General features: G+C 37.3%; 3 protein-coding genes across 3 annotated transcripts in view; 2 read left to right on the top strand and 1 right to left on the bottom strand.

The window, feature by feature from the left end:
• Positions 1-1,837, top strand: part of BBS7 (Bardet-Biedl syndrome 7) — a 90,920-nt gene extending 89,083 nt beyond the window's left edge. The window contains exon 20 of the mRNA XM_037830574.1: positions 1,705-1,837. The gene's annotated coding sequence lies outside the window, so the exon portion shown is untranslated. The remainder of the gene's footprint in view (positions 1-1,704) is intronic.
• Positions 39-6,960, top strand: CCNA2 (cyclin A2). The gene is given in 10 exon segments (XM_037830579.1): positions 39-906; positions 1,705-1,951; positions 2,795-2,907; positions 3,100-3,323; positions 3,974-4,181; positions 4,578-4,691; positions 5,080-5,191; positions 5,194-5,212; positions 5,545-5,566; positions 5,568-6,960. Coding segments are annotated over 10 exon segments (1,302 nt in total). The 5' UTR covers positions 39-690; the 3' UTR covers positions 5,595-6,960.
• On the bottom strand, positions 6,435-20,011 carry EXOSC9 (exosome component 9). Its single transcript, XM_037830577.1, is given in 16 exon segments — positions 6,435-6,478; positions 6,481-6,533; positions 6,970-6,995; positions 6,997-7,014; positions 7,016-7,050; positions 9,414-9,598; positions 10,204-10,350; positions 11,001-11,089; positions 12,235-12,330; positions 12,332-12,368; positions 13,749-13,831; positions 17,208-17,345; positions 18,276-18,378; positions 18,495-18,614; positions 19,444-19,538; positions 19,874-20,011. Coding segments are annotated over 16 exon segments (1,320 nt in total). The 5' UTR covers positions 19,940-20,011; the 3' UTR covers positions 6,435-6,449.
• Between the last annotated feature and the right edge of the window lie 3,590 nt (positions 20,012-23,601).

The following is a 23,601-nucleotide window of genomic DNA, read 5'->3' as shown; positions in this document are numbered from 1 at the left end:
CAAGACTAAAGAGAGATTGAATAAGTTGAGTAAAACTACCAGGCCGAGTCTGATTTTGAACTTTGGGAAGCAAGTTAACGCTAACCGGAAGCCCCAGGACTAAAGGCTGGAGCGGCCCACTAATATTGCTAATGTTTATCTCAGTATACCCTAAAACGCTTTAGAGACAGCCCTTGCCCTGAACCTACGTACCGCCTAGTCCCCCAGTTTAAATCCACCAGAAATTCAGGCACCGCCCTCTATTCTCCGCACCCTGCGCAGGCGTTTTAAGCTCCCGCTACCGCTCGACATAGTTCCATCCCGCCCCTATTCGTTTGCCTTCGCGGCCGCCTTCACTCGCTTGCGACCGAGTCGCCTCTAGTGACGTCAAGAGCCTCGGCCTCTTTCATTGGCCCATTTCAATAGTCGCGGGATACTTGAACTGCATGAACAGCCGCCCCTGCGGCGGGCTGTTCGCTTCATCTTGGGGGAGTTCTTGGTTCTCCACGCTGGGCAGTGCCTGCCTGCGCCTTCCGCGGCCCCCCGGTTCCAACGCGATCCCTGCCGGGTGAGGGCGGGCAGACTGGCCGGGGCTGCGGCGGGCGCCTGCAGCTGGAGCGTTCTTGGGCGGGGCTGGCTCGGCCGGTCGGTGGGGCGGAGTGCACGCTGCTTGGCGCCGCAGGCTGATCCCGCCGTCCGCTCCCGGGAGCAATGATGCTGGGCAACTCAGCGCCGGGGCCTGCGGCCCGCGAGGCAGGCTCGGCCCTGCTAACGTTGCAGCAATCGGCTCTCCAAGAGGACCAGGAGAACATCAACCCCGAAGATGTGGTGCCTTCCCAGCAGCCACGGACCCGGGCAGGGCTGGTGGTGTTGAAGGCGGGGAACTCGCGAGGTCCAGCTCCGCAGCAGAGGCCCAAGACGCGACGGGTAAGGGAATGAAAGGCATCTGTGTGAGTGATCCAGACAAGTGTGGGGCATGGGCTTAGCAGGCGGAGAAGGGTGGCGAGAAAGCATCATCTGGCCTTTTTAGAGGGTGCGCGTGTCTGGAGTCCCCTCGGTCCCAGGTTTTCCGCCGCGTGGGATAACACTGACTTAGCCCATTACTTTTAGCATTAGGACCCCGGCCAGCACTGTGCGTATACTGCCAGGCTGCTCTATTGGAACATCTCTGTAATTGTTGGGGTCAAGCCGAGCCTTGCAAAACTACTATGGCTTTTGTCCGGTCCAGAGCCTTCCTCTGCTGTTTAACCCTACGCAGTGTTCACTGCCCCTGGCACCCTCCCCGCTAATCATCTTGCTATAAGAGAGTGCTTCCACTTACGAAAGAGCATAAAAATACTTGACTTTTGGCAAATTCCGCCATTTTAGCCGGATTTGCTCTGTTGCTCCACCCTGGGGCGAAAGGGGTAACCAACACATTTTTCCAACTCTTTCCTAAACTTGTCAACTTTCAGCCTGCCACTCACCCATCTGGTGGCCTTGATTGATTTGGCATAATTCCACTTAGTATCAACTTTTCTATAGTCATAGGAGGAATGTCTGTTATAAAGTGGAGCCATCTTTTGTCTTTATCACTACTCAAACTATTCCTTGCCTGGTCTTTGCCCCGTATAGTTTAATTTTCCTTAGAGTACTTGGGAATAAAAGCAAAGCCTGAGACCCATAAGGGGAAGAAGGGAAAATTCCATTTAATAGGCTCAGAGCCAGTTATTAATTTCTTTTTAGGTTGCACCTCTTAAGGATCTTCCTGTAAATGATGAGCAAGTCAAAGTCACTGTTCCTCCCTGGAAAGCAAACACTAAACAGCCTGCATTTACCATTCATGTGGATGAAGCAGAAGAAACTCAGAAGAGGCCAGCGGAATCTAAACAAACGGAATGTAAAGATGCCTTGGCTTTTAACACAGCTGTTACTTTACCTGGACCAAGAAAACCACTGGTACCCCTTGATTATCCAATGGATGGTAGTTTTGGTAAGTTTTAAAAGCTGTATCAAATCAAGTTGATTATAATTATTAAATCAGTTGGATTAATGATTTAAATGTGAAGACAGTATTGTTTTACCTGATCCTTTCTATATAACTTAGAAAGTGTGTGACATATGAAATTTCACAGCTAATACATGACCTAGTGACCTACAAAAGGACCCACCCAGTTCCTTCTAATGGGGTGCTCCTTCTGATATACTAGCAATCACATCAACTTAATTCAATCACAAATACATAATTTAATCTGTCCCTGGAAAATTTTACTTGGTTGGGAGAATAAATTATCAAAAGTTAATTCCATTTAAATGACAAAACAATCACTTGTTGATTTGTAGTTTTAATCTGTTTGAAATGCCCCTAACGTAATTTTCTCATCACACACTTATTGATGAAACCATTTAGCCCTGCTTCTAGTTATTGCCTAACTGCACTTTGAGTGTGTGTCAGACTTTGGACTAAGCAAGCTCTTTTAGGGCAAGCCTACATATTATCTAAAAACTTGGATTCTAAGTGCTCTGTTCTAATAGAACCACTTGCTGCCATTTGCTCCTATTGCTCTGGAAATTGAATGATAAATAGTTTAACATACTAGCCTCAAGCTCATTTTCCTGTTAGTGGCCTAACAATATTTCTTTTCCTCATTAATTAAAATCTTTCCAAACTTAAGTGGACAGAGATAGTAAAACCAGAGTGAAATATGTACTTGTCATGAGAAGCCCTTTGTAGTTAAATCTAATGCTGGTAGTAAGGAATTGCTGACAAGGCAGTTACTTTTAGCTATTAAATAGGGACTCAAGTAACTTAATTATATATGTTGAATTCTGCCAGAGTCACCACATACTATGGACATGTCAATTGTATTAGAAGATGAAAAACCAGTGAGTGTTAATGAAGTACCAGACTACCATGAGGACATTCACACATACCTTAGGGAAATGGAGGTAAAAGCTCTCTGAATCCAGTTTTGTATGCCGTTACTAATTAAATGTGGCTAAATAAAATTGAGAGAATAATGTTTAACTGCTAGTGAATTACTTTAATGCTATACTTATTTCTAGAATATAGCATCTTTGTTAATAGTAGAATAATCTAATTACAGTTTTAACACTATACTAAGTAACTTTTCTCAACAGGTTAAATGTAAGCCTAAATTGGGTTACATGAAGAAACAGCCAGATATCACGAACAGTATGAGGGCTATCCTCGTGGACTGGTTAGTTGAAGTAGGAGAAGAATATAAACTACAGAATGAGACCCTGTACTTGGCTGTGAACTACATTGATAGGTTCCTTTCATCGATGTCTGTGTTGAGGGGAAAACTTCAGCTTGTGGGCACTGCTGCTATGCTATTAGCTTCGTAAGTCCAACTTGGTTTGTTGAGTTTAAAGTTATCAGTACCTTTCTGATTAGGGAAGAAATTAATTTTTCACAGGATAGCATTCTAGCAAACTACACAAAGCAGAGTTACTAACTACTTTGCATCTGTGTGGGGAAGGGAAGAGGTGAAACTTTTTAAATTTAGAGGAAATTAATTTTCCCAGATCTGGATTCCAAGGTACCTTCTTAAACATGGAACCTGGTTATATTTTAGTACACTAGGACTGGATTACAAAGTTAAAAACTGTGGATCTCTCCATAATAAGAGTGCTTTCTGGCATATAAGCAATGTCTTACATAAAAACTGTATTGTAAAATACCTGTTTTCTTAAGCCTTGTATTTTCTAAATTTTCAGTTACTTTATGAACTCTAGCATTGTTCCCATCTTGGGAAATTTTATGCATCTCAGTTTTTCCCTTTGACCAATACTGGGAGAACTAAAAGTCTCTTACTGATCTGTGCCTTTTAATTAGCAATTAGCTACCCAGTGTGGTAGAGATGATAGGCAAGTATCAGTAGAAACAGGCAATTGGAGAGTGGGGTTTCATTCCAAATGGGATTGCAGAAATGGAATTAGCAAGCTTGCTTCTCTTTTAGGACTGATTACTTAAATCTTTTTCTCATCGTAGAAAGTTTGAAGAAATATACCCCCCAGAAGTAGCAGAGTTTGTATACATTACAGATGATACCTACACCAAGAAACAAGTTCTGAGAATGGAGCACCTAGTTTTGAAAGTCCTTGCTTTTGACTTAGCAGCACCAACAGTAAATCAGTTTCTTACCCAGTATTTTCTGCATCATCAGCCTGCAAACTGCAAAGTTGAAAGTTTGGCAATGGTAGGTTCTTTTCATTTTGTTGAACTCTAAGACTCAAGCCCTGGTTTCATTATACAGCTTTTGTCAAGAGATTTAGTATTCCAGGTACATATTAATGCTGTGGGATAGAAGAAAGGCTACCACTGACAAAAGGTAACATATCATGAGAAAACAGTACGGATCCTGGTATGAGGATAAAATCTTAGAAACGGTAGCTAGAAGATCTGTTTTTAAGAAGTTATTAAAAGAAGAAAAATACAGGTTGAGAAATACTCAAGTTTGAGGCTCTGGAAATTTTTCTCTGGTTGCTATTATAGAGCCAGTCTGAAAGATGAGAAAAAAATGGGTCAGAAGGCATATTTAAGGTTTAAGTTCTTGAGCTTTTGTGGTCATAAAGTATTTGCTTTTTCATTCCAGTTTTTGGGAGAGTTGAGTTTGATAGATGCTGACCCATACCTGAAGTATTTGCCGTCAGTTATTGCTGGAGCAGCCTTTCATATAGCACTCTACACAGTCACAGGGCAAAGCTGGGTATGTATTACGTTGTCTTTCTACCTTGTGACTGAAAGACTCTGCCAGTTAAATAGTTGTTCTATAGAACTGATGATTGTCTAGATGTACTGACCTGGAAAAACTGTTTAATAATATACATTGTTTAAAGTGTCTTACATGTTGAATAACATCTCTTCATTTGTTAGGTAGAAAGCTTAGTCATAACTTGGGTTTGAAAGGCATGCTTAAAGAATTGGGGCAATAGGACCTGTTGCTGACAGAGAAAACTGTACAAATGGACTAGTCAGGATAAAAGATGAAAACAGATTAGAACTGGAATTTAACATGATGGGAGCTTAACACCAATTTGTGTTTAGTGTCTGTTGACAGAAACAAAACTCATGGTTCTCTGCTCTCTTCTCTGTAGCCTGAGTCGTTAGTACAAAAGACTGGATATACCCTGGAAAATCTTAAGCCTTGTCTCATGGACCTTCACCAGACCTACCTCAGAGCACCACAACATGCACAACAATCAATAAGAGAAAGTACAAACATTCAAAGTAAGAATTGAGTAGATATAAAGAACCTTGCTTTCCAAAGTGACCCTGTGGTTCAGAGGGTCCTTAACATTTTAAAACTTTATTAGGGGACATATTTATCAGTTCCAGCCTCAAGAAGCTGTTCTCTTAACAGGCTATGTTTTAATAAGGTTGTAGGTTAATGCATAGCGAAGAGAGGGTAAGGGGTGTGTGCATACGTTCTGGGGACCAGACAATCATTAACTCAATCAGATAGAAATAGCATTTTTGATCTTCCACTATACGTGTTATTCCATGATATACTGCACCCAGTGAATTTACCAAATATAATGGATTTTTTCCCCTACTTACAGGTATCATGGTGTTTCTCTCCTCCAACCCACCAGAGACACTAAACATGTAACTGAAGACTGCCTTTGTTTTCTAAGATGTAAATCATTCAAAGTATATGGTGTACAGTTTTTTATCTTAGGTTTTAATTTTACAATCATTTCTAAATACGGAAGTTATGGTCAATAACAAATTATGATATCTATACTTTTTAATGGCTTTAATTTGTATATCTTTTGTACATGTAACTATCTTAGATATTTGGCTAATTTTAAGGTGGTTTTGTTAAACAAAGTATTAATAATGCCAGCTGTGAGGATAATAAGAATTAATAATTGATTTGGAAAATTTGATTTGCAAGTCCTTTAATTTGAGGTGAGATCTGACCTCTTCAGGATTTCATTCATAAAATCTAACTAATTATATATAATGGAAATGAGGGAGGTTTTCCCTAAAATTAAATTAGTTTTAGGAAAACAGATCCTCACGTTCTGGCATACACTTTCCTAAGCAACTGGGCCTATTTGCCTATGAACATATCTAAGCATATCTCAAATAAATCTGCTGATGATCCTACTTAGGCTCTACTTAGACCTTTCTGCATTCCTGCAGCTGCCTATGAAAAATGTTGTTTCCTTCCCCATCAATTTGACCTAAGCCAAAGCTACTTAAAACCTATTTTAAAGTTTTGAGACGAGAAAAAAAATGAACCCACAAATGTAACAGAAAGGTTGTGGTTGGGGTGGGAGATTGTTGTGCAAATTAACAGACAAGAAATACTCCACATGGTTTATTTTAAAGCATTATATTAAAAAAAAAAAAATAGAGAAGCAACTAGATTTTATAATGCATTTGTGAATAAAAAATACCCATGGTTGTTAGCACTTAATAAATATCCTTTTAATAGTATACATAACTATTGTTAGCTTTAATTAGCGGCTCTCTTCTTTTTCCTCTTTTCACTGGTTTTTTAGTTGGTGTTTTTTCTTCTGTTGCACTGATGGTCTGTGTTCTGTGAATAAACAACGCAAATTAAAGCTAACAATTGAACTAACAGTATTAGCATAAAAAGTTGATTCCAGGGGTGCGGGAACCAGAACAGCAAGACCCAATGGTTTACCAGACTCACACCATTTTGCTGACTTAAGTTTTGATCACAGAAATAGGAGGCTTTCTTTGTATTTCTCCAATAGGATAAAAACTTGCCAATGATAAGAGCAAAATACAGTAATTTTACAAGGCATCCAAACAATTTTATGATAGAATTAGGTCCTAATGTTTGTAAATCTCAAGTTGAAGAAACTATGGAAGAACAGCTGGGTTTCTAATGAAAATTAAAGCAATGTTTTTTTCATAGTAGGTAAGATGAGAGTAAAACCAGAGGGTGACAGGAAGCCTCTAAAGTTTGAATGTGTTTATACATTTGAAATAAACCAGAAATTTGTTACCTTATTTTCTTTGGATTTTTGTCTGGGTTCTAAAATGATCATTTCTTTCTTCTTCACTGTCTGAAAGTACTATAGGGGTACCTTTAAAGAAAATGTTTAAAAAAAAAAGAAAGCAAAATAATATCTTGGAAATTTTTCACATCAGTTTATATCAAGAGGTTTTTTTTAACATTTTATTCACACACCATATAATCCATCCTAAGTGTACAATCAATGACTCCTGGTATAACCACAGTTAGGCATTCCACCACCACAATCTATATGAGAACATTCCCATATCTTCCGAAAAGAAAAAAAAAAAAAATCCCATAGCTCTCCGTTATAGACCCCTCTTATTGACATTTGGCTTTGGTATATTGCCTTTGCTACAATTAATAAAATATTACAATGTTACTGTTAACTACACACCCTAGTTTCCATTAATTGTATTCCTTCTATATACCATCCCATTTTTAAACACCTTGTAAAATCATTGCCCACTCTAGTTTCACTAAGATACAGTTCCAGTTTTTATCTTCTATCTTCCCTTCTGGTGCCTTAGCCTTCCTCTTTCAACCACATTCACACTCAGCTTTGTTCATTATACTTATAATATTGTGCTAACATCACAGTATTGTGCTGTCTGTTTCTATATGAGGTTTAAAACTCCATTTCCACACAGATAAGAGAGCTCAAGCTATTCCTGGGTAGAGGCTTAGAAATCTCTGTTCTTTCTACATCTTTCCTTCTTGAAGTAGTTCCTTGGAGCCCTTGAAACCTATATAAATTCTTCCCCCTATTTTTCCTACAAATTCTTTTCCTAAATATTATATAACCATTTGATACATTGCTCATAATGGAAAAGTTTGGAAAAATCTATATAGCATCTTCTATAGAACCAATTTGGAGACAATATGAAGTCAGTAAGCCAGATGAATTGCTAGGGCTACCCTAGAAGGTATCTACAATTTATCTTAGAATTTGCTAATTTTGAAGATTTAAATTAATTTCCCTATTATATAAACAGAACCCTGGAAGGAAAATTCCTAGAAGCAGAATTGTTGGTCAGAAGGTACAACACATTCTGAAAGATTCCTGCCAAAACTGCCCTCCAGAAGTCTTCAATTTACATTTCAATAAATCAATCTCTAAGAACCCATTTTCCCATACACCTTTGCCAATACTGGTATTTCTGCTATCCTCATTTTTTTGCTTGGGTTTGAATTCCTTTTATTACTCCCAGGGTTTGACCATGAAAAAGTTGCTGGCCATTTGTTTTCCTTTGAGAATTACTTTATATCTTGCCCAAGTTTCTCCTGAGCATTAATGATAAATATAAAATGTGAATTAAACTTTTTCCAGTTTGTTGCTTGTATATCAATTCTCTATATTTTAAGTTTCCAATTAGTTTCCTTTTTAAAAGTTTCTCTTTGTTCACATGATTTAGAATGGCTTTATCTCAGGTCCACCTTCATTATTCAGTTAAACATTTACTCTTCAACCAGCCAATTGCATGTCTAGCTATTAACCTACTATTGTAAAAAAATACTACACAAACATATGGAGTCACATGCAAGGGATGATCACTATGTCTTTAACAGTTAAAAAATGGAAACCATATTAATAAGGGAATGGTTCAACCAACCGGTTACATTCAATACAGAATTCTATGCAGCATTTAGAAAGAATATGGCTGATTCTTATATATGGACTCTGTGTTCATCAGAGTCCCTGTGCTTAAGCAACTTACTTCAGGGTATGTACATATAGTAAATAAATACATGAAACAAAGTCTGGAAGAATAACACCAAATGAATGGAGATTTTTTTTTCCTTACCTATTTATTTGAATAATAATAGTAATAATAACAATGACAGCAGGCTCCCAGTATGTGCAGTACATACCTAACAATATTACCTTTGCTGTTTCCCCAACAAACCAGATTTGTTAAGTGCATCCTCTAGTTGCCTGCCATCCGGGTTCCTAGCGCCTCATATGATAATTTTCTTACATGGGGCAGTCAAGAATTCGGTCTTAAAAACATCCATAGCTAAAATCAACAATTTCTCCAGTTCCATGGCTTTCAAAATGCAAGGAACATCTAGGACTACCAGTATTCCAGGCACTTCTAGAATTTTGTATGTTTTAATACTGCACTGTACACTATGGTAGCCACTAGCCACATGTGCCTATTTAATTTTAAATATTTACACGGAAAAGAAAAAACAGAAACTTTTAAAATTAAAAATGCCATTATCATTTACAAGCCAAGGTATACCACTAATCAACAAAGATAACATAGTATTTTAGAAAAGTATTGGAATTAAGATTGCAGTTAGCCTCAAGAGTTTAGTTGAAATTTAAATCACACAATATTCAGCCCCTCCAAAAAGGAACCACTAATATAAAATAAGATTAGGGAAGCATATACCTAATATATAAGAGCCATGAAGTATATCACCTACCTTGGCTTCCAATATTGCAGACTTCTAATGCAGTGTCCTCTTTTATACTATCAAGGATGACAGCTTCATCACTGCCACCTTCACCCTCATCTTCCTCCTCAGAATCTTCAAGATCACCCCAGGAGTTTTCCATTCCCTCTCCAATTTGGGCAGTTCCAGGGGTCCATAACACAGGTTTAGAAACACTTAGTAAGTTAAGAAAACTGAATAGCAAAAATATTGCTACTGTTAAAAAGATGAAAATGAAAGTTTTCTTCTATGATTGATTCAAGTGTGCCTCAAATTCTAGGGGAAAAAAAGAATTTACTAATAGCTATACTATACATAGCTGAACAATCAGAAAGAGAATAAAACAAAGGACACATTAATGGTAAGATATCAAGAGAGACTGGCTTTCAACAGTTTAGTTGTAGTAATAAATGTGAATGAATAGAATAAATAGTATAAAGAACAATGTATAATAGTGCATAAAATGTTTGCTCATGCCATTGAGATTAAAGAACACATTTCCGAAGGAAAATGAATTCCTGAAAACTGGTTCTTAAAATATAAAATTTTCTGGTCTTTGCAAGATAGCTGAAGAGAAGCTGGATGTAATACCACTGACTCAATGGCACTCAAATCACTATGTCATCTTGTATCTTAAGTGCCTTTACACTAATTCTTAACAAAGTAAGATAAATGTAGTCTTTCAAAAACAAATTTCAGTATGTATACCCTTCATATAGTCCTAATAATGCCAAAAGTGTTATGAATCTTTTTGTTGTTACTGAAAAAACCATAAAGATACAATTCTGAAGGAGGTTCAGCTTCAGCGATGATTTCTTCTGCTTTCTCCTCTATGTCAGAGGTATCAATAGAGGCTTTTTCCATTTTAAATGCTGTGATCCTTTGATTTGCTATAGACTCTGCAAAGCCAAACTTTCCTCCTTCTTTCCTGTGTTTGGGAGTTATTTTTTGGGGACATGAGGAATAAAAAGAAGACAAGAAGGGGAAAAAAATCTCTTACTAATTTTTCCTTTGATACAAGAGAAATACTGAAATAGAGTTGGTTTATCTAACTTAACTTCACCAAAGTATTATGCCCATTAAGAGAAAGAATAAAAATAGTTACCATAATTACTATTTATTGAACCATGTGCCAGGTATGTGTTAAGTGCTTAAAGTATATTATTCTGTAAGCCTCAAGTCAACCCTACCAGGAAGTATTAACTCCCACATAACAGAAGAGGACTCCAAAGTGTTGGGTTATGTATTTTGTTTTATGTATCCTATTTAAGGTCATGCAGTAAGAAGTGGAGATGGTACTCAACCCCACTTTGGTTCTTCTCATTAATTTATGTCACTAGATTTTTTTTCCCCAAGAAAACATTAATTTTAAAAGAATGTTATTTGAATTTTCAATACAGGTCACTATATTGAAATAAAATATAATGAGCAGTGTTCAATCAACTTTAAAAAAACATATTAAGTAGTATATTCAACTGAAATCAATTTTGAAAATTAAATAATTTCCTTTGTGTAAGAAAGGGCTTTAAAAGAAAAATCTAGAAAAAGACCATTTAGTTCTGAAAAAAGTAAACTTACCTAACTTTCTGGTCATTCTCCAAAGCTTTGTGTATAAGCTCTGTAATTTCTGCTACTTTCACAACCAGCTATTTACTGCATCTCAAAACCTATTTATAAAAGTGAAGTCTATTATTTAAAGACAAATTGAATGGCTTTCTCCCATGAAACTAAAAACAAGAATCTCTTATCTAAAGGATTAGGTTTTTTACTTTTATAATTTACTTAAGCCTAACTTTTTAATTCAATTATGAAAATAATAAAATGTAAACACACACTAAGGTAAGATGTGAGAGCTGTTTTAAAATATTGGAAGGACAAACATGTTAAGGGAAGAGACCCAAAAATTTTTACTTGACAACTTAAAAGATACCATTGAAGAGGCCACAGACATACATTATATGCTCAGGGATGAACTAACTTCCTTTCTGTGTGAGTGATCTACCACCCTAGTTGAAGAAATGGCATGTACACAGTATCTTCTGGGAAGCTTTTATAAAACAAAGATTCCCATGCCTCAGGGATCTAACAGATCAGAATCTCTGGAAACACGATCTTGGTAGTGGTCACGATGCTGGCAATAATGACCATGATGTTGATGATGACAGCAACTAACATTATGGTGTACTTAGTATTTCCTGCACATTGTGTGATATTCATATATATTTATCCTTACATGTTTCTAACAACCACAAGGTATAGGTAAAACATCATTTTCTATTTTACTGATAAGGAAACCGAGGCCCAGATATTAAATCATTTACCCAAGATCAGCTGGTACAAGGCAGAGCTAGAATTCGCACTACAGCAGTCTCTGCTCTTAATCACCTACACTATATGCTGTATGGCAATCTAGTCTTTAAAAGCCCCCAGGTGAATCTGATAAGTAGTTGAGTTGAGAATGACTGCTTATTGTACCCAAATTCTAAAAGTAAAACTATCTTTTACCTAATCTCTCCTTTTTGACTTACTTATTGATATAGACATGAATTTTTGTTTTTGACTAGGAGATAAAAAAAAAGAGCTCCTCTGTCTGCAACGGTCATACTCAGGCCAGCCAGACAAAGGAGCAGCCAGGGGGGAAGAAGGATCCCTCCTAGCCACCAGCCAACAGAACATAGTGATGGTACTGACACCAGATTCTAACACAATCCTAGAACTCATCACTGAGAGTGTCCTCATTGGATTTTGTCAAAAGACAACAAAAAGCTTCTAAAGAAATTTTTTTTAATAGGACATTAATCAAAGCACTAACTTGATCTTTTAGTAGCATTATTCCACCACTGGATTGGATGGTACAAATCTCTCGATGCTTGTTCATAGCAATCACCAGCAAGCCATCCATTACACGTTTCTTCTCGTTCATTGGGATCAACCAATAAATAAGTTCTGAAATGTATGTTAAAAGGATCTGAAACAAATCTGAAAAGACTAAATGCTTGTCATTTTTTAGGACAACAGATGTTTCAAAAAGATGGCATCAAATGAGTCAACACAGTACAGGTCTCAGCCTGTGAATGTACTTATCTGAGTCACTTTAAAGAGAAAAATGACAAGGAGAATTACTGTTTCCTAGGAACACAAAATGAATGCTAAGTGGCTATCTCTGGCTATTACAGTGAAATCACATTAAGTCTGCACATTATTTAAATAACATATAATCTAAACCTAATGTTATTTCTTTGACTAAATGACTTGTGGTTCATTAATAAAACCTTAGATAATAATCTGGTTATTTTAAGGTTTCCCTAATGTCCTGTACTCTGAAATTCTTCTTTGTTCTACTATAATTAATTAAAAAATAAAATTGTCTATTTCAGTGCTATCCAATATGTTAGCCACTAGCCAGTCACATGCTTGAAATGTGGATAGTCCACATTGATATGTACTATGAGTGTAAAATATACACTAATTTCCAGGATTTAGTAAAATAAAAAGGATGTAAAAGACTCATAATAATCTTTTTAAAATATCAATTGCACATTAAAATAACACTTTGAATATATTAGGTTAAATAAAATAGATCAAAATTAATTTCATCTGCTTCACTCTTTTAATGTGTCTACTGGACAATTTTAAATTACATATATATATATGGTTTATATTATATTTCTTCTGGACAAGGGCTGGTCTTTTTCCTTCTAATGAAATTCTATACTATAATGACTAAAAATTGAAAGTTCTTCTCTAGTCCTTATTTGCAAAATTGTTAAAATATTTTATCAACACCTCCCCTTGTTTCAAAAGATTCATTTAAAGGCACCGTTCTATGTATGAGGATTTAGCAGTGAGTCGTGAAGAAACAGCTATTCAGGTAAGGAAACTACATTTTTTTTTATTCCAGTTTGTGAGTCACTTCCCTTTGTGACCTGCTCCTAGAACTACTGCAATTAGATGCTCCATTGTCCTCTGTCTTCCATCAATCCACAATAATTCTTACTCCTTTTCTAAAATTAGAGCCTGGCATACAATTCTCTTAGCAACTGTACATCCTTAGGAAAGATAAGAGACTAAAATGCCAGAGTAAATTCATAAATTTATAAGTATGCCATGAAAGGAAAAACATTGTGAAGTGTCTTCATTTTAGCAGAAGAGTTTGTCTCTATTGAGAAAGCGCTTTGCCAACTAATACCCTTAAAAAGAAAGAAAAGGAATTATAAGGCTCTTTAATATTAAAGGAGAGGTTTATTTGTTCATGAGCACCTAAGCAACGCAAAAAAACTCCTAGCTGCATTTATAATTTCAGCTCCATGACAAGGTGAGACTTACCCTTGTTGGAAGAAGGCAAAACTGACACAAATGGGCATATGATGGATACTCAGTGGTACAGGATCACGCTCTTCAGGTGTATACTGTTTCAAAATAAAAGGGTCAATAAGTACAGTCACTGAAAAGTTAATAGCAAACAAAAAATTCAACCTGCACATCAAATATTAAAATAAAAAATGAAATTTCTTTCATCTTTAGTGAGAACCTAAATACCTTCTTTTATTACATTCATGTTTCTCAAAATTTAATAGCATTTTCCAAAAAGTTTTATTGAAGTCTAATTTACATATCATAAATCCACTCACTGTAAGTACACAGTTCAATTTTTAATAAATTTAGAGTTGTGCAACTATCACAATTCAGTTTTTGAACTTTTTTTTAACATTATCCCCCAATTCCCTTGAGTCTGCTTGCAATTAATCCTCGCTCTTATCCCCAAGCAATCTCTGATTTGCTTTGTGTGTCTAAATCTGCTTCTTCTGGGCATTTCATATAAATGGAATCAATTTGTGGTTTTGGATCTGGCTTCTTTCATTTAGCATAATGTTTCATCTACCCTGCATCAATAATTGGGTCCTTTTTACTGCTAAAAGGTATTCCACTGTATGGATATAAAACACTTTGGTCCCTAGCAGGCACATTTGAGCCAGCCTTCCTGTTTAGTCCCACTCAGGGCCTGCTCCAGGCATTCACAGAGGCTGCGGGCACTGGGAAGCTGCCCTCAGGAAAGAGAGGCACTGCCCCAACAGAGCTGGAACCTGGCCTGGGCGCCTGGCCCACACCCAACACAGCACAACCTGGCTACCAGTTAGAGGCTTCTACGGCATTCAGCATTTGAGAAACCAGCAGCAGTCTTGAAGACAGCACGGGCATTCCCAGTGCGGATTCCTGATGCCTGAGGAAGAAGAGCAGACTTCTCAAAGAATTTGGTTGGTTGTTTTGACCTGTGTTGTGGCACAGTGAAGGAGTCCTGCAAACAGGCTGCTTTAATTTCACCTGACTCAGAATTCTCCCAAGATAGAGGTGACTGCCTGAGAGGCATTTTTCAAAAATATTTTAAGGCAAATGTATTAGCCACTGCCACCTGGAGCAAGGAATAACATTTGAGGAAAACAGTAGACATCAAAAAGTCTGGGAAAAAAAGGTTAGGGATTTAAAAACTTTGAAGAATGATCTAAAATCAATAACCTAACCTTCCAGCTTAATGAACTAGCAAAAGAGCAAACCCAAAGCCAGAAGGAAACAAAATTTACAGCGAAGATAAGTGAAATAGGAAAACAATAGAAACAATGAAACCAAAAATTGGTTCTTTGAAAAGATCAACAAAATTGGCAAGCTTTTAGTCAAACTGACCAAGAACAAAAGAAAATTCAAATTACTAAAATCAACAATAAAGTGGTAATATTACTACTGACGTTTACAGGGATAAAAAAGGATTGTAAGAGAATACCGTGAACATCTATATGCTAAAAAATTAGATAAGCTAGATGAAATGGATAAATTTTTAGAAACAAACTGCCAAAACTGACTCAAGAAAAATTAGAAAATGTGAATAGGCCCTTAAGAGATAATCAATAATCTTCCAACAACAAAAACTCCAGCACCAATGGCTTTGCTGGTGAATCTGTCAAATGGTTAAAAACATCAGTCTTTCTCAAACTCTGCCAAAACAATAGAGAAGGGAATACTTCCTAACTTGTTCCATAAGACCTGTATTACTCTAATACCAAAGACAGCATAAGAAAGGAAAACTATAGGCCAGTATCCCTAACAAGTCACATATAAAAACCCTCAACAAAATGCAAGGAAACTGAATCCAGCAGCATATTAAAAAGATTATTATACACTATGACTAAGTAATTCCAATCTGAAGTATGCACACAGGAGAACTGTAAAAAAAAAAAAAAAAGTCATACACAAATGTTTGTGGCAGCATTTTTCACAATAGCCAAAAAGTGGAAACAACCAAACTAGCTACAAAAGGCCACATATTGTAGGATTCCATCTATATGAGTAGTCCAGAATAGGCAAATCCATAGACACTGAAAGCAGATTAGTAGTTGTCAGAGGCTGAGGAAAAGGATATTGGGGTTCCTTTTTGTGATTATGAAAATGTTCTATAATTAGATAGTAGTGATGGTTGTACAACATTGCGAATGTGCTGGAAGTCAACGAATTACATATTTTTAAATAGTTAAAAATAGTGAATTTTATGTTATGTGAATTTTACCTTGATAAAAAGAAAATATTTCTTCTCACTAAAAAAAAAAATCAAAAACAAAAACACATAACACTTTGTTTATCCATTCGTCAGCTGATGGACATTTGGACTATTTCCAGTTTTTGGTTAATATGAATAATGCTGCTATGAACATCCACATACAAGTCTTTGAGTGAACATATACTTTAATTCCTCCTGGGTAGATAGATCCCTAGGCTTGGAATTGATGGGCTGAATGGTAAGTTTATGTTACACTTTTTTAAAAAATGCCAACTTTTCCAATGTGGCTATACCATTTTACACTCCCACCAACAATAATTTTATAGTATTTTTTAACTGCTCTCCTTTTCAAGTCCCTTAATTATTCTCTACTCTTTTTAACTTCCTTACACCAATTCCCTCTTCTAAAGGAACGTATCTCTATTGTTAATACGTCTTTTGTCCCTATGTCTAAGTCCTTAAAGATTCTGCTCCAGTCCACTGAATGACTGCTTAAGAGATACAGGCATCTGATGTTTCCTTTAGCAACTTTAAGACTCAAACTACCACTACACTGCACTTTCATTATTCTAGGGTGAAATTTATGAATCAAAACATATATACTCAACAGAAAAGAAAGACAATGTAAACAGTGTAGGTCAACAGTTTTCCAAACATGGTCCCTGGACCAGCAGCAGCATCAGTATCACCTGGGAATGCTATGTTAGAAGAACTGCTCAAAATTCCCTGCTCCTACCCACAGGCCTATTCTGGGGGTAAGGCCTAGCAATCTGTTTTAATAAGCCCTGCAGGTTTTTCTGTTGGACTTCTGCCATCTATTCCACTTAAAGCACCAAAGTCCTGAAGGGAGATTTGAATCTGCTGACTCCTCAGTCCATTTCAGTTACTGCATGCCTCTCACAAGGGAAGCATCTCATTGTACTGAGAACCATGTATTTTTCACATGTGGCCCCTAAGCATAAGCCATTACTTCATCTAATGTTCAATCCAAAAAGTAGTCATCCAGTTCTATTCTGGAAAATGTGGCTAGGCTGTGCTTCTATTGGCAAACATTTCAATACAGGAGGAGATTCAGGAGCTCTCAACGGCAGTCTTGACCATGTTAAGTTTTTGCCTCATGAACAAAGTTTAAAACTGAGATGCCATCTTGACATGACTTCACTAATAAAAGTTGCCTGCACATCCAGGACACTCATTCATTCATGTGACAGAGTCTGGCTCACATCACAGGAGCTTACCAGAGTTACTTCATCTCCTTGGACCGACACATCAGGTCTTCGAAAGTGACACAGGGCCACAATTGCAGCAATGCTGGCAGCATCAATAATATTCCCATCATGATTTAATAAATGTAGGTCCACGCGTATTTGCCAAACCTGAAAGTGAATTTATAATAAAAAATAAAAACCTTAACTCACTACAACAGGGTCCTATTTATCAGGAAAAGTAACACCATATGCAGACTTTTCTCTTGCTGTTAACATGCACTTATTCCTTCTATTTTATTAATAAAAGTATATTTGCAAAAATATTAAGCCAAACAAACATCTGATACAACAGCTTGCCTTTCTATGAGTCATTTGACAACATTAAAATAGTCTAAATAAATAGAATCCCTCTATGCTTAAGATTTTCCTAATCTGAAGACTAATTTGTATAGTATTTCTTGAGTTATAAACCTCAAATTTCTAGGTTTTACTTTTTACTATTTATGATAACTTTAAAAGTAATGTAAATAGCAGGAAATATCATATTCATGTATGGGATGAGAAAAGAGAAAAGTTAAGTGACATTTCAGGGGACAAAGAGCTGGTCAAAATACCTTAATCAAGAATAAACTGCTAAGTATCATTATGGAGCACAATTTATTGAGACTAAGATTTCCAGTGTCAGCCCTAACATTATTATTGTTTGGCCCTGTGTAAATCAATAAACCTATCCAAATGAAAGATTTAATTTGTTCTTCAATTATCTACCATAAAAAAAGGAAAACATTACCTGATTCTATCAACTCACTTAAATAACAAAAAAGTGAATGACAGAATATATGAAAAAGCTACAAGTTCTTAGAATGAAACATTTTATACAAATCCAAGTTGATATTTTCATCCTTTTAATATGACATTTTTGTCCCTTCAAAAAGAGATGACACCAGGCTCAACGGATAGCACTTAGGAGCATCTGAAGTGATGTGAACTAGTACAAAATTTTATTAACTAAAGCTCTGAGAATAAAGTTATAACTATAGGGCCCCATGAATCAACAATATTCATCCTAAAATTAAGAATTTTGGGCATATTCCCCACCTTCTCACCAGCAACAACACAGAGAGATTCAGTGTCTATACACTTCGAATTTCTTAGACATCTTTCCAAGAGTCGATTCAACTTCACCAAGAGATCTGACTGCCTATGAAAATAGGAATGGGCTATTGTCATGAAATATAACACCAGTCATTACAGCAATAGCTCACTGCTGTTAGGTTTTCCTCAGGCTAAAGCAGTGTAAGAAAAATATTTAAATACCTGCCAGGTTCAAAAGCTGGGGCAGCCATCTGAGAGAGTTCAAGGTTAAAAAAAAGAATACCTTCTGTTGCCCTATTGAGTTTTGGAGAAACGAGTTCACAGGAAACTTGTCCAAGAACTCTGCAAAGATAAAGGGTGCAAATCTGTTATTTAAATATATTTCCTTTCCAATTAAAAAAAGAGAAATAAAATCTTAAACAGATATCAGTTGAGTTTTGATTTTACTTTGAGGAATAAGACACTTGACATGACATCATAAGAGGCAGAAGTTACATATCAAATACAGCAGTAGAATATTTGCAGAAAGAAAACATTGGTATACCTAAAGAGATAACAACAACAACAAAAAAACTCTCATAACAATATTTATTATTCCAGAGATTTATTGTGTTCTGTAATCAACAGCCTTTTATTTCTCCTTTCTAAAACAAATGTTTTTTGATACAAGATGGCATGAAAACTTGAGACTCCTTCAGATGGTCATATGCCAAGGTTTGCAAACACTGTCTAACTAAATATTCTCACAACTTTCAAATTAATACAAAAACGTTAATTCTCATGCCCCTCAGGAAAAAGAGGAAAGTGGGGCCTACTTAATGACTAGATGTTCAAGATTTCTAAACTCTTCACATTAGAATGTGAAAGAGAAGAGGCCACTGCAGTACATAGCACAAATTGAGTCTATTCACAGTTGGCTGTCAATATAATTTATAGAGCTCAGGAAGAACAACTAGATACTCATGTGACCGAAAATACATTTATGATGATTAAAAAATTAAAAGTTTTGACTACAAAACCCAAAAATCTTGAGTTAAAGAAAATGTACTTATTTGAGGCCGCAAAGAAAAAGTACTGCCCGACTTCCTAGGAGCTCTGTAAACAACTGAGCCAAAGTTTTTTTTTTAACTACTGCCTATTGAACTTATATCGAATTTGAATCCTTTGTTACCTTGTTTTCCCAAGTTCCACAATACAGCACCCATAATCTGTTCCAAATGAGATTTTGATGCTCCTGTAATCATAGGTTTGCCTGCCATCCAGCCGCTGTAAACATAACATTCAATTCATTTATTCCTTCAACAAATACTTACTGAGGAACTATTACGCGCCAGGGCCTGTTCTAAACACCTGGACAATAAACGGTATTCTGACCTCCTCACCATCATAGAAAACGGAAACTAGGCTCCTGGGCACTGACAGTCTCTGTGAACACAAGAGGGCAGAATAATGCCTGCTAGTGCAGGGAACGCAACCGCGGTTCCCCCCTGGGGCTCTGCGACTTTGCGCTGGCAAGGTCTGATCTTCCTGGCGCGAAGGCAGCGGTGGACCGTGCGATCTAGGAGCCCCACGCAGCGCGAAGTTCCGTGGGGATCACTTACCTTCTTCTCTTCGATAGCGCGGAGCAAGAAGCGGCGTTCGCAGTTTGAGAGCGGCGTCTCTTTCATGGTGTGGCAGGTCGCAGACCCCAGGCCCCACAGGTACCAGAATCCGCGGGGAAAGTCAAACCTGCGTCGCCTCGCACGCGCCGCGTTCTCTCTGCCGCGCAGAAGATTTGCGTCATCAAGGCGCGGCAGCTGACAGTGGGAAAGTGCGCAGGCTCAAAGCAAGGTCCAGACCGGCCAAAAGGTGTGGAAGAAGAAAAGGTGCTTTGAGAAGAGTGTTACGAATCGGAAGATTTTTGTACCTCTTTTTCTGTAAAGTGCTGAGGAAAAGAAAGGACACACAGTAATCATCAGAGTGATAGGAACTAGCGCTCTCACAGTTGACACACTTGCGTCAATTCTAGCGGAGTAGGCTAAACAGGTATTATTGCTATTATTGCTATTTTCTTTACAGATAAGGGAGCTAAGACTTGACTACTAAAAAAGCTGCGGAGACAGAACTTGGAGTCTGATCAATAGCAGAAACACTGGAACGAGGGGGCATGTTGGTGTGGGGTAGGGAGAAAAAAGTTGAGAAGGTGAGCTGCGTATTATTGTGGACTGAAAATGATACTTCATAGGAATTGAGAAGTTGACAAGAATTCAGAATTTTGTAACTGAGGATTCCCACTTTGTAACTTATTGCGTTATAACTACTGTTGACGGATACTAAATCTTACTGTTTATTTTTCACGGTCTCTTAAGTTATTTTAAGCCGATATACTTATTTTTATGGGCCTGGAGGAATTTTAGTCGTTCTGTGCTGCTTACCACCACTCAGTTTTTGTAGAGCAAGAATAGTTCGTGGTAGTTAAAAGCAGGAAATCCAAACTGCCTGGGTTCATTCCTGGCTCTGTCATTGACTAGTTCTGTGACCCTGAGCAAGTATTTAACCTATGTGCCTCACTTTCCTCGTTTGCAAAATAGGGGTAATAAACCTATTTATTTTGAGGGATAAAAACGAGTTACTATAGGTAAAATGCTTAGAACAGTTCCTGGCATGGAGTAAGCACTTCATTTAAGTGCTTGCATGTTATTTGGTTTCCTTTTGCTTTAGAGGAGGCAGGCATTGTAACTCCTACACAGGCTTTATTCTAATTCTTTTGGCTCTTCTCCTGTGTTTTTTTTCTGCCAGTGATACATTGTAGTCTCAATTTGTATTGCATGCAATCCATCTACTAATAAGTGTTATAGATAGCCTTCTGCTTCCCAAGAATAATTCATGTGCTGGAGGAACAGGGAGTGGATAAGATCCTTGTCTTCAAGGGATTTATATTCTCTTCAGAGAAGACCATTTCAAAGACTAATAAATGCTATCTGAGGACTGGGATCCTATTTTACTAGGGATAGTTACAGGAAGAGGTCATTTTGGAGAGGTGACAGGATTAAGTAAATCTCTAGTGATGAGAAGGAGCAGGTATGATAACACTTGGGGAAAAGGAAGAGTGTTTCAAACATAAGGTGTAACATGTGCAAACACTAAGATGGGAATGAATGCAACATATTCTGAAGACAGGAATTGTGAAGAAGGAAGGTAGATGGAAATTATGCCCACATGCTCAGACAGTTGACTAATTTCTAAAATAGGAAAGGGGATAAAGGCCATTTTAAGTTCTTTAACAACATAAATTTAAGTGTATAGTACAAAGTTTCACACCAGAACTCCTGGCTGTTACAATCATCATTTAAATCCTTGAATTTTTTTGGTGGTGGTTTTTTGTTTTTTGTTTTTTGTTTTTGTTTTTGTTTTTTTGTTTTTTTGTTTTTTTTTTTTAGTGGGTGTTCTAGTTTGCTAATGCTGCAGAATGCAAAACACCAGAGATGGATTGGCTTTTATAAAAAGGGGGTTTATTTGTCTACACAGTTACAGTCTTAAGGCCATAAAGTGTCCAAGGTAACACATCAGTAATTGGGTACCTTCACTGGAGGATGGCCAATGGTGTCTGGAAAACCTCTGTTAGCTGGGAAGGCACATGGCTGGCGTCTGCTCCAAAGTTCTGGTTTCAAAATGGCTTTCTCCCAGGACATTCCTCTCTAGCAAGCTTGCTCCTCTTCAAAAAGTCACTCAGAGCTGCACTGAGTTCCTTCTCTTTGAGTCAGCTCATTTATGTGGCTCCACTGATCAAGGCCCACCCTGAATGGGTGGGGCCATGCCTCCATGGGAATATCTCATCAGAGTCATCACCCACAGCTGGGTGGGGCACATTCCAAGCAAATCTAATCAGCACCAAAATGTTTGCCCCACAAGAGTACATCAAAGATAATGGCGTTTGGGGGACACAATACATTCAAACTGGCACAGCAGGCATTTAGTAATTTCTCTTGTCCTTCCAAAACAAAATAGGGTTTTATTGAAAGAGTCCTTTTCTCGAAAGCAGCTAGTGGGAAGAGAATGGACTTTGGCTTCAGATAGACTTCAGCTCTAAAGGACTTTGAGTCAGTTAAATAATTTTTCTGAGCTTCAGTTTCTGTATCTTTGGGTTGGAAGTAATAACTATTCTGTGTTAAGTGGTATGAGTGAACGCATCTAACACAATGTTTTCAAATGTTTCTTTCCCTTTTTTGACTTAGAAAAGGCTTCCCATGAATCTACCCAAATTTGGCATCTAAAATTGCTGTTCTGAGATTGCTCTCTTGATACCTTGTCTTGGCTTTCCTCCAACTTTTACAGATTTCTTAGTGTTCTTTCTTATTGTCACTATTATACTATTGTAATTTTAAATCCCAGCCATTATATTCCATTTATTTGAGTTAATTCAGAGGTGTAGGACTCATCTCTACTCACATGTAAATATCACCATACAATGTATTTTGTTCACAAAATTGTTTTTAGTAAGAGACTCTTGAAACATGTAAGGAACTTTTGTTTCAGACTTTCAGGGGGAAAAAGTTTTTGAAGTTTGAGAAGAGCTTCAGATAATGTACATTCTGCTCCTAAAGAAAGAATCAGTCTGAGTCAGCATGTTAACTTGGATGATTTGCCTAAATTTAACCTGGTTTTCAATAAGTTATTTGAGTATGCATATCTTCTCTCCTTTTTAGTGGACATCTGTTGCCTTCTCTGACTAGCACCCTTCTATTTCTTGGAGAAATGCCCTTCTTTGACCCTATGTGATTCTTGTGTTAATGTTAATAGCAGGTGTGGGTGTGACCAGGCCCTGCTACTTGTGGAACCACATCCCTTTCTCCCCATTGACCAGTCATCCAGTTATGGCCAAGCAAAGATCTTCCATCAGTCTTGACATGTGAACTCCAGAAGAAAGAAGGTTTCTTATCTCTGGAATTATGAATTCTATGGGCCATGCAAGTTTGGAACTGTCAGGGACAACCTTAACCTGGAGAGAACCTGTCTGTAGATGAAGTCAGGGAGAGGCCAGCAGAACTGAGAAGAGAGAAAGAAGTGGAGTCCTTATGTAGAAATAGAGTTTGCATTCCTTTTGGACTTCCCAGTTAGGTGGCCCAGTAAATTCGTGTTGGTCGTTTGTTAAGTGTGCTCCAAATAATCTTGACTAACATATTTCTGTTGGAGTATGAAGATCCATGCCTCATTAACCTTTGTAGCACCACCAAGATTTGTACTGCACCTTGTGAATAAATGGATAAATGACCTATTACGAGACCTCTGGTGAAAGACTCAGTTGGTGGATGAACGAATGAATGAACAAGCGGAAGCTTGTCATCTTATT

The sequence above is a fragment of the Choloepus didactylus genome, chromosome 3, assembly GCF_015220235.1.
Source record: "Choloepus didactylus isolate mChoDid1 chromosome 3, mChoDid1.pri, whole genome shotgun sequence".
In the NCBI taxonomy this organism is placed as follows: domain Eukaryota; kingdom Metazoa; phylum Chordata; class Mammalia; order Pilosa; family Megalonychidae; genus Choloepus; species Choloepus didactylus.
This window is presented reverse-complemented; position numbering and strand designations above follow the sequence as displayed.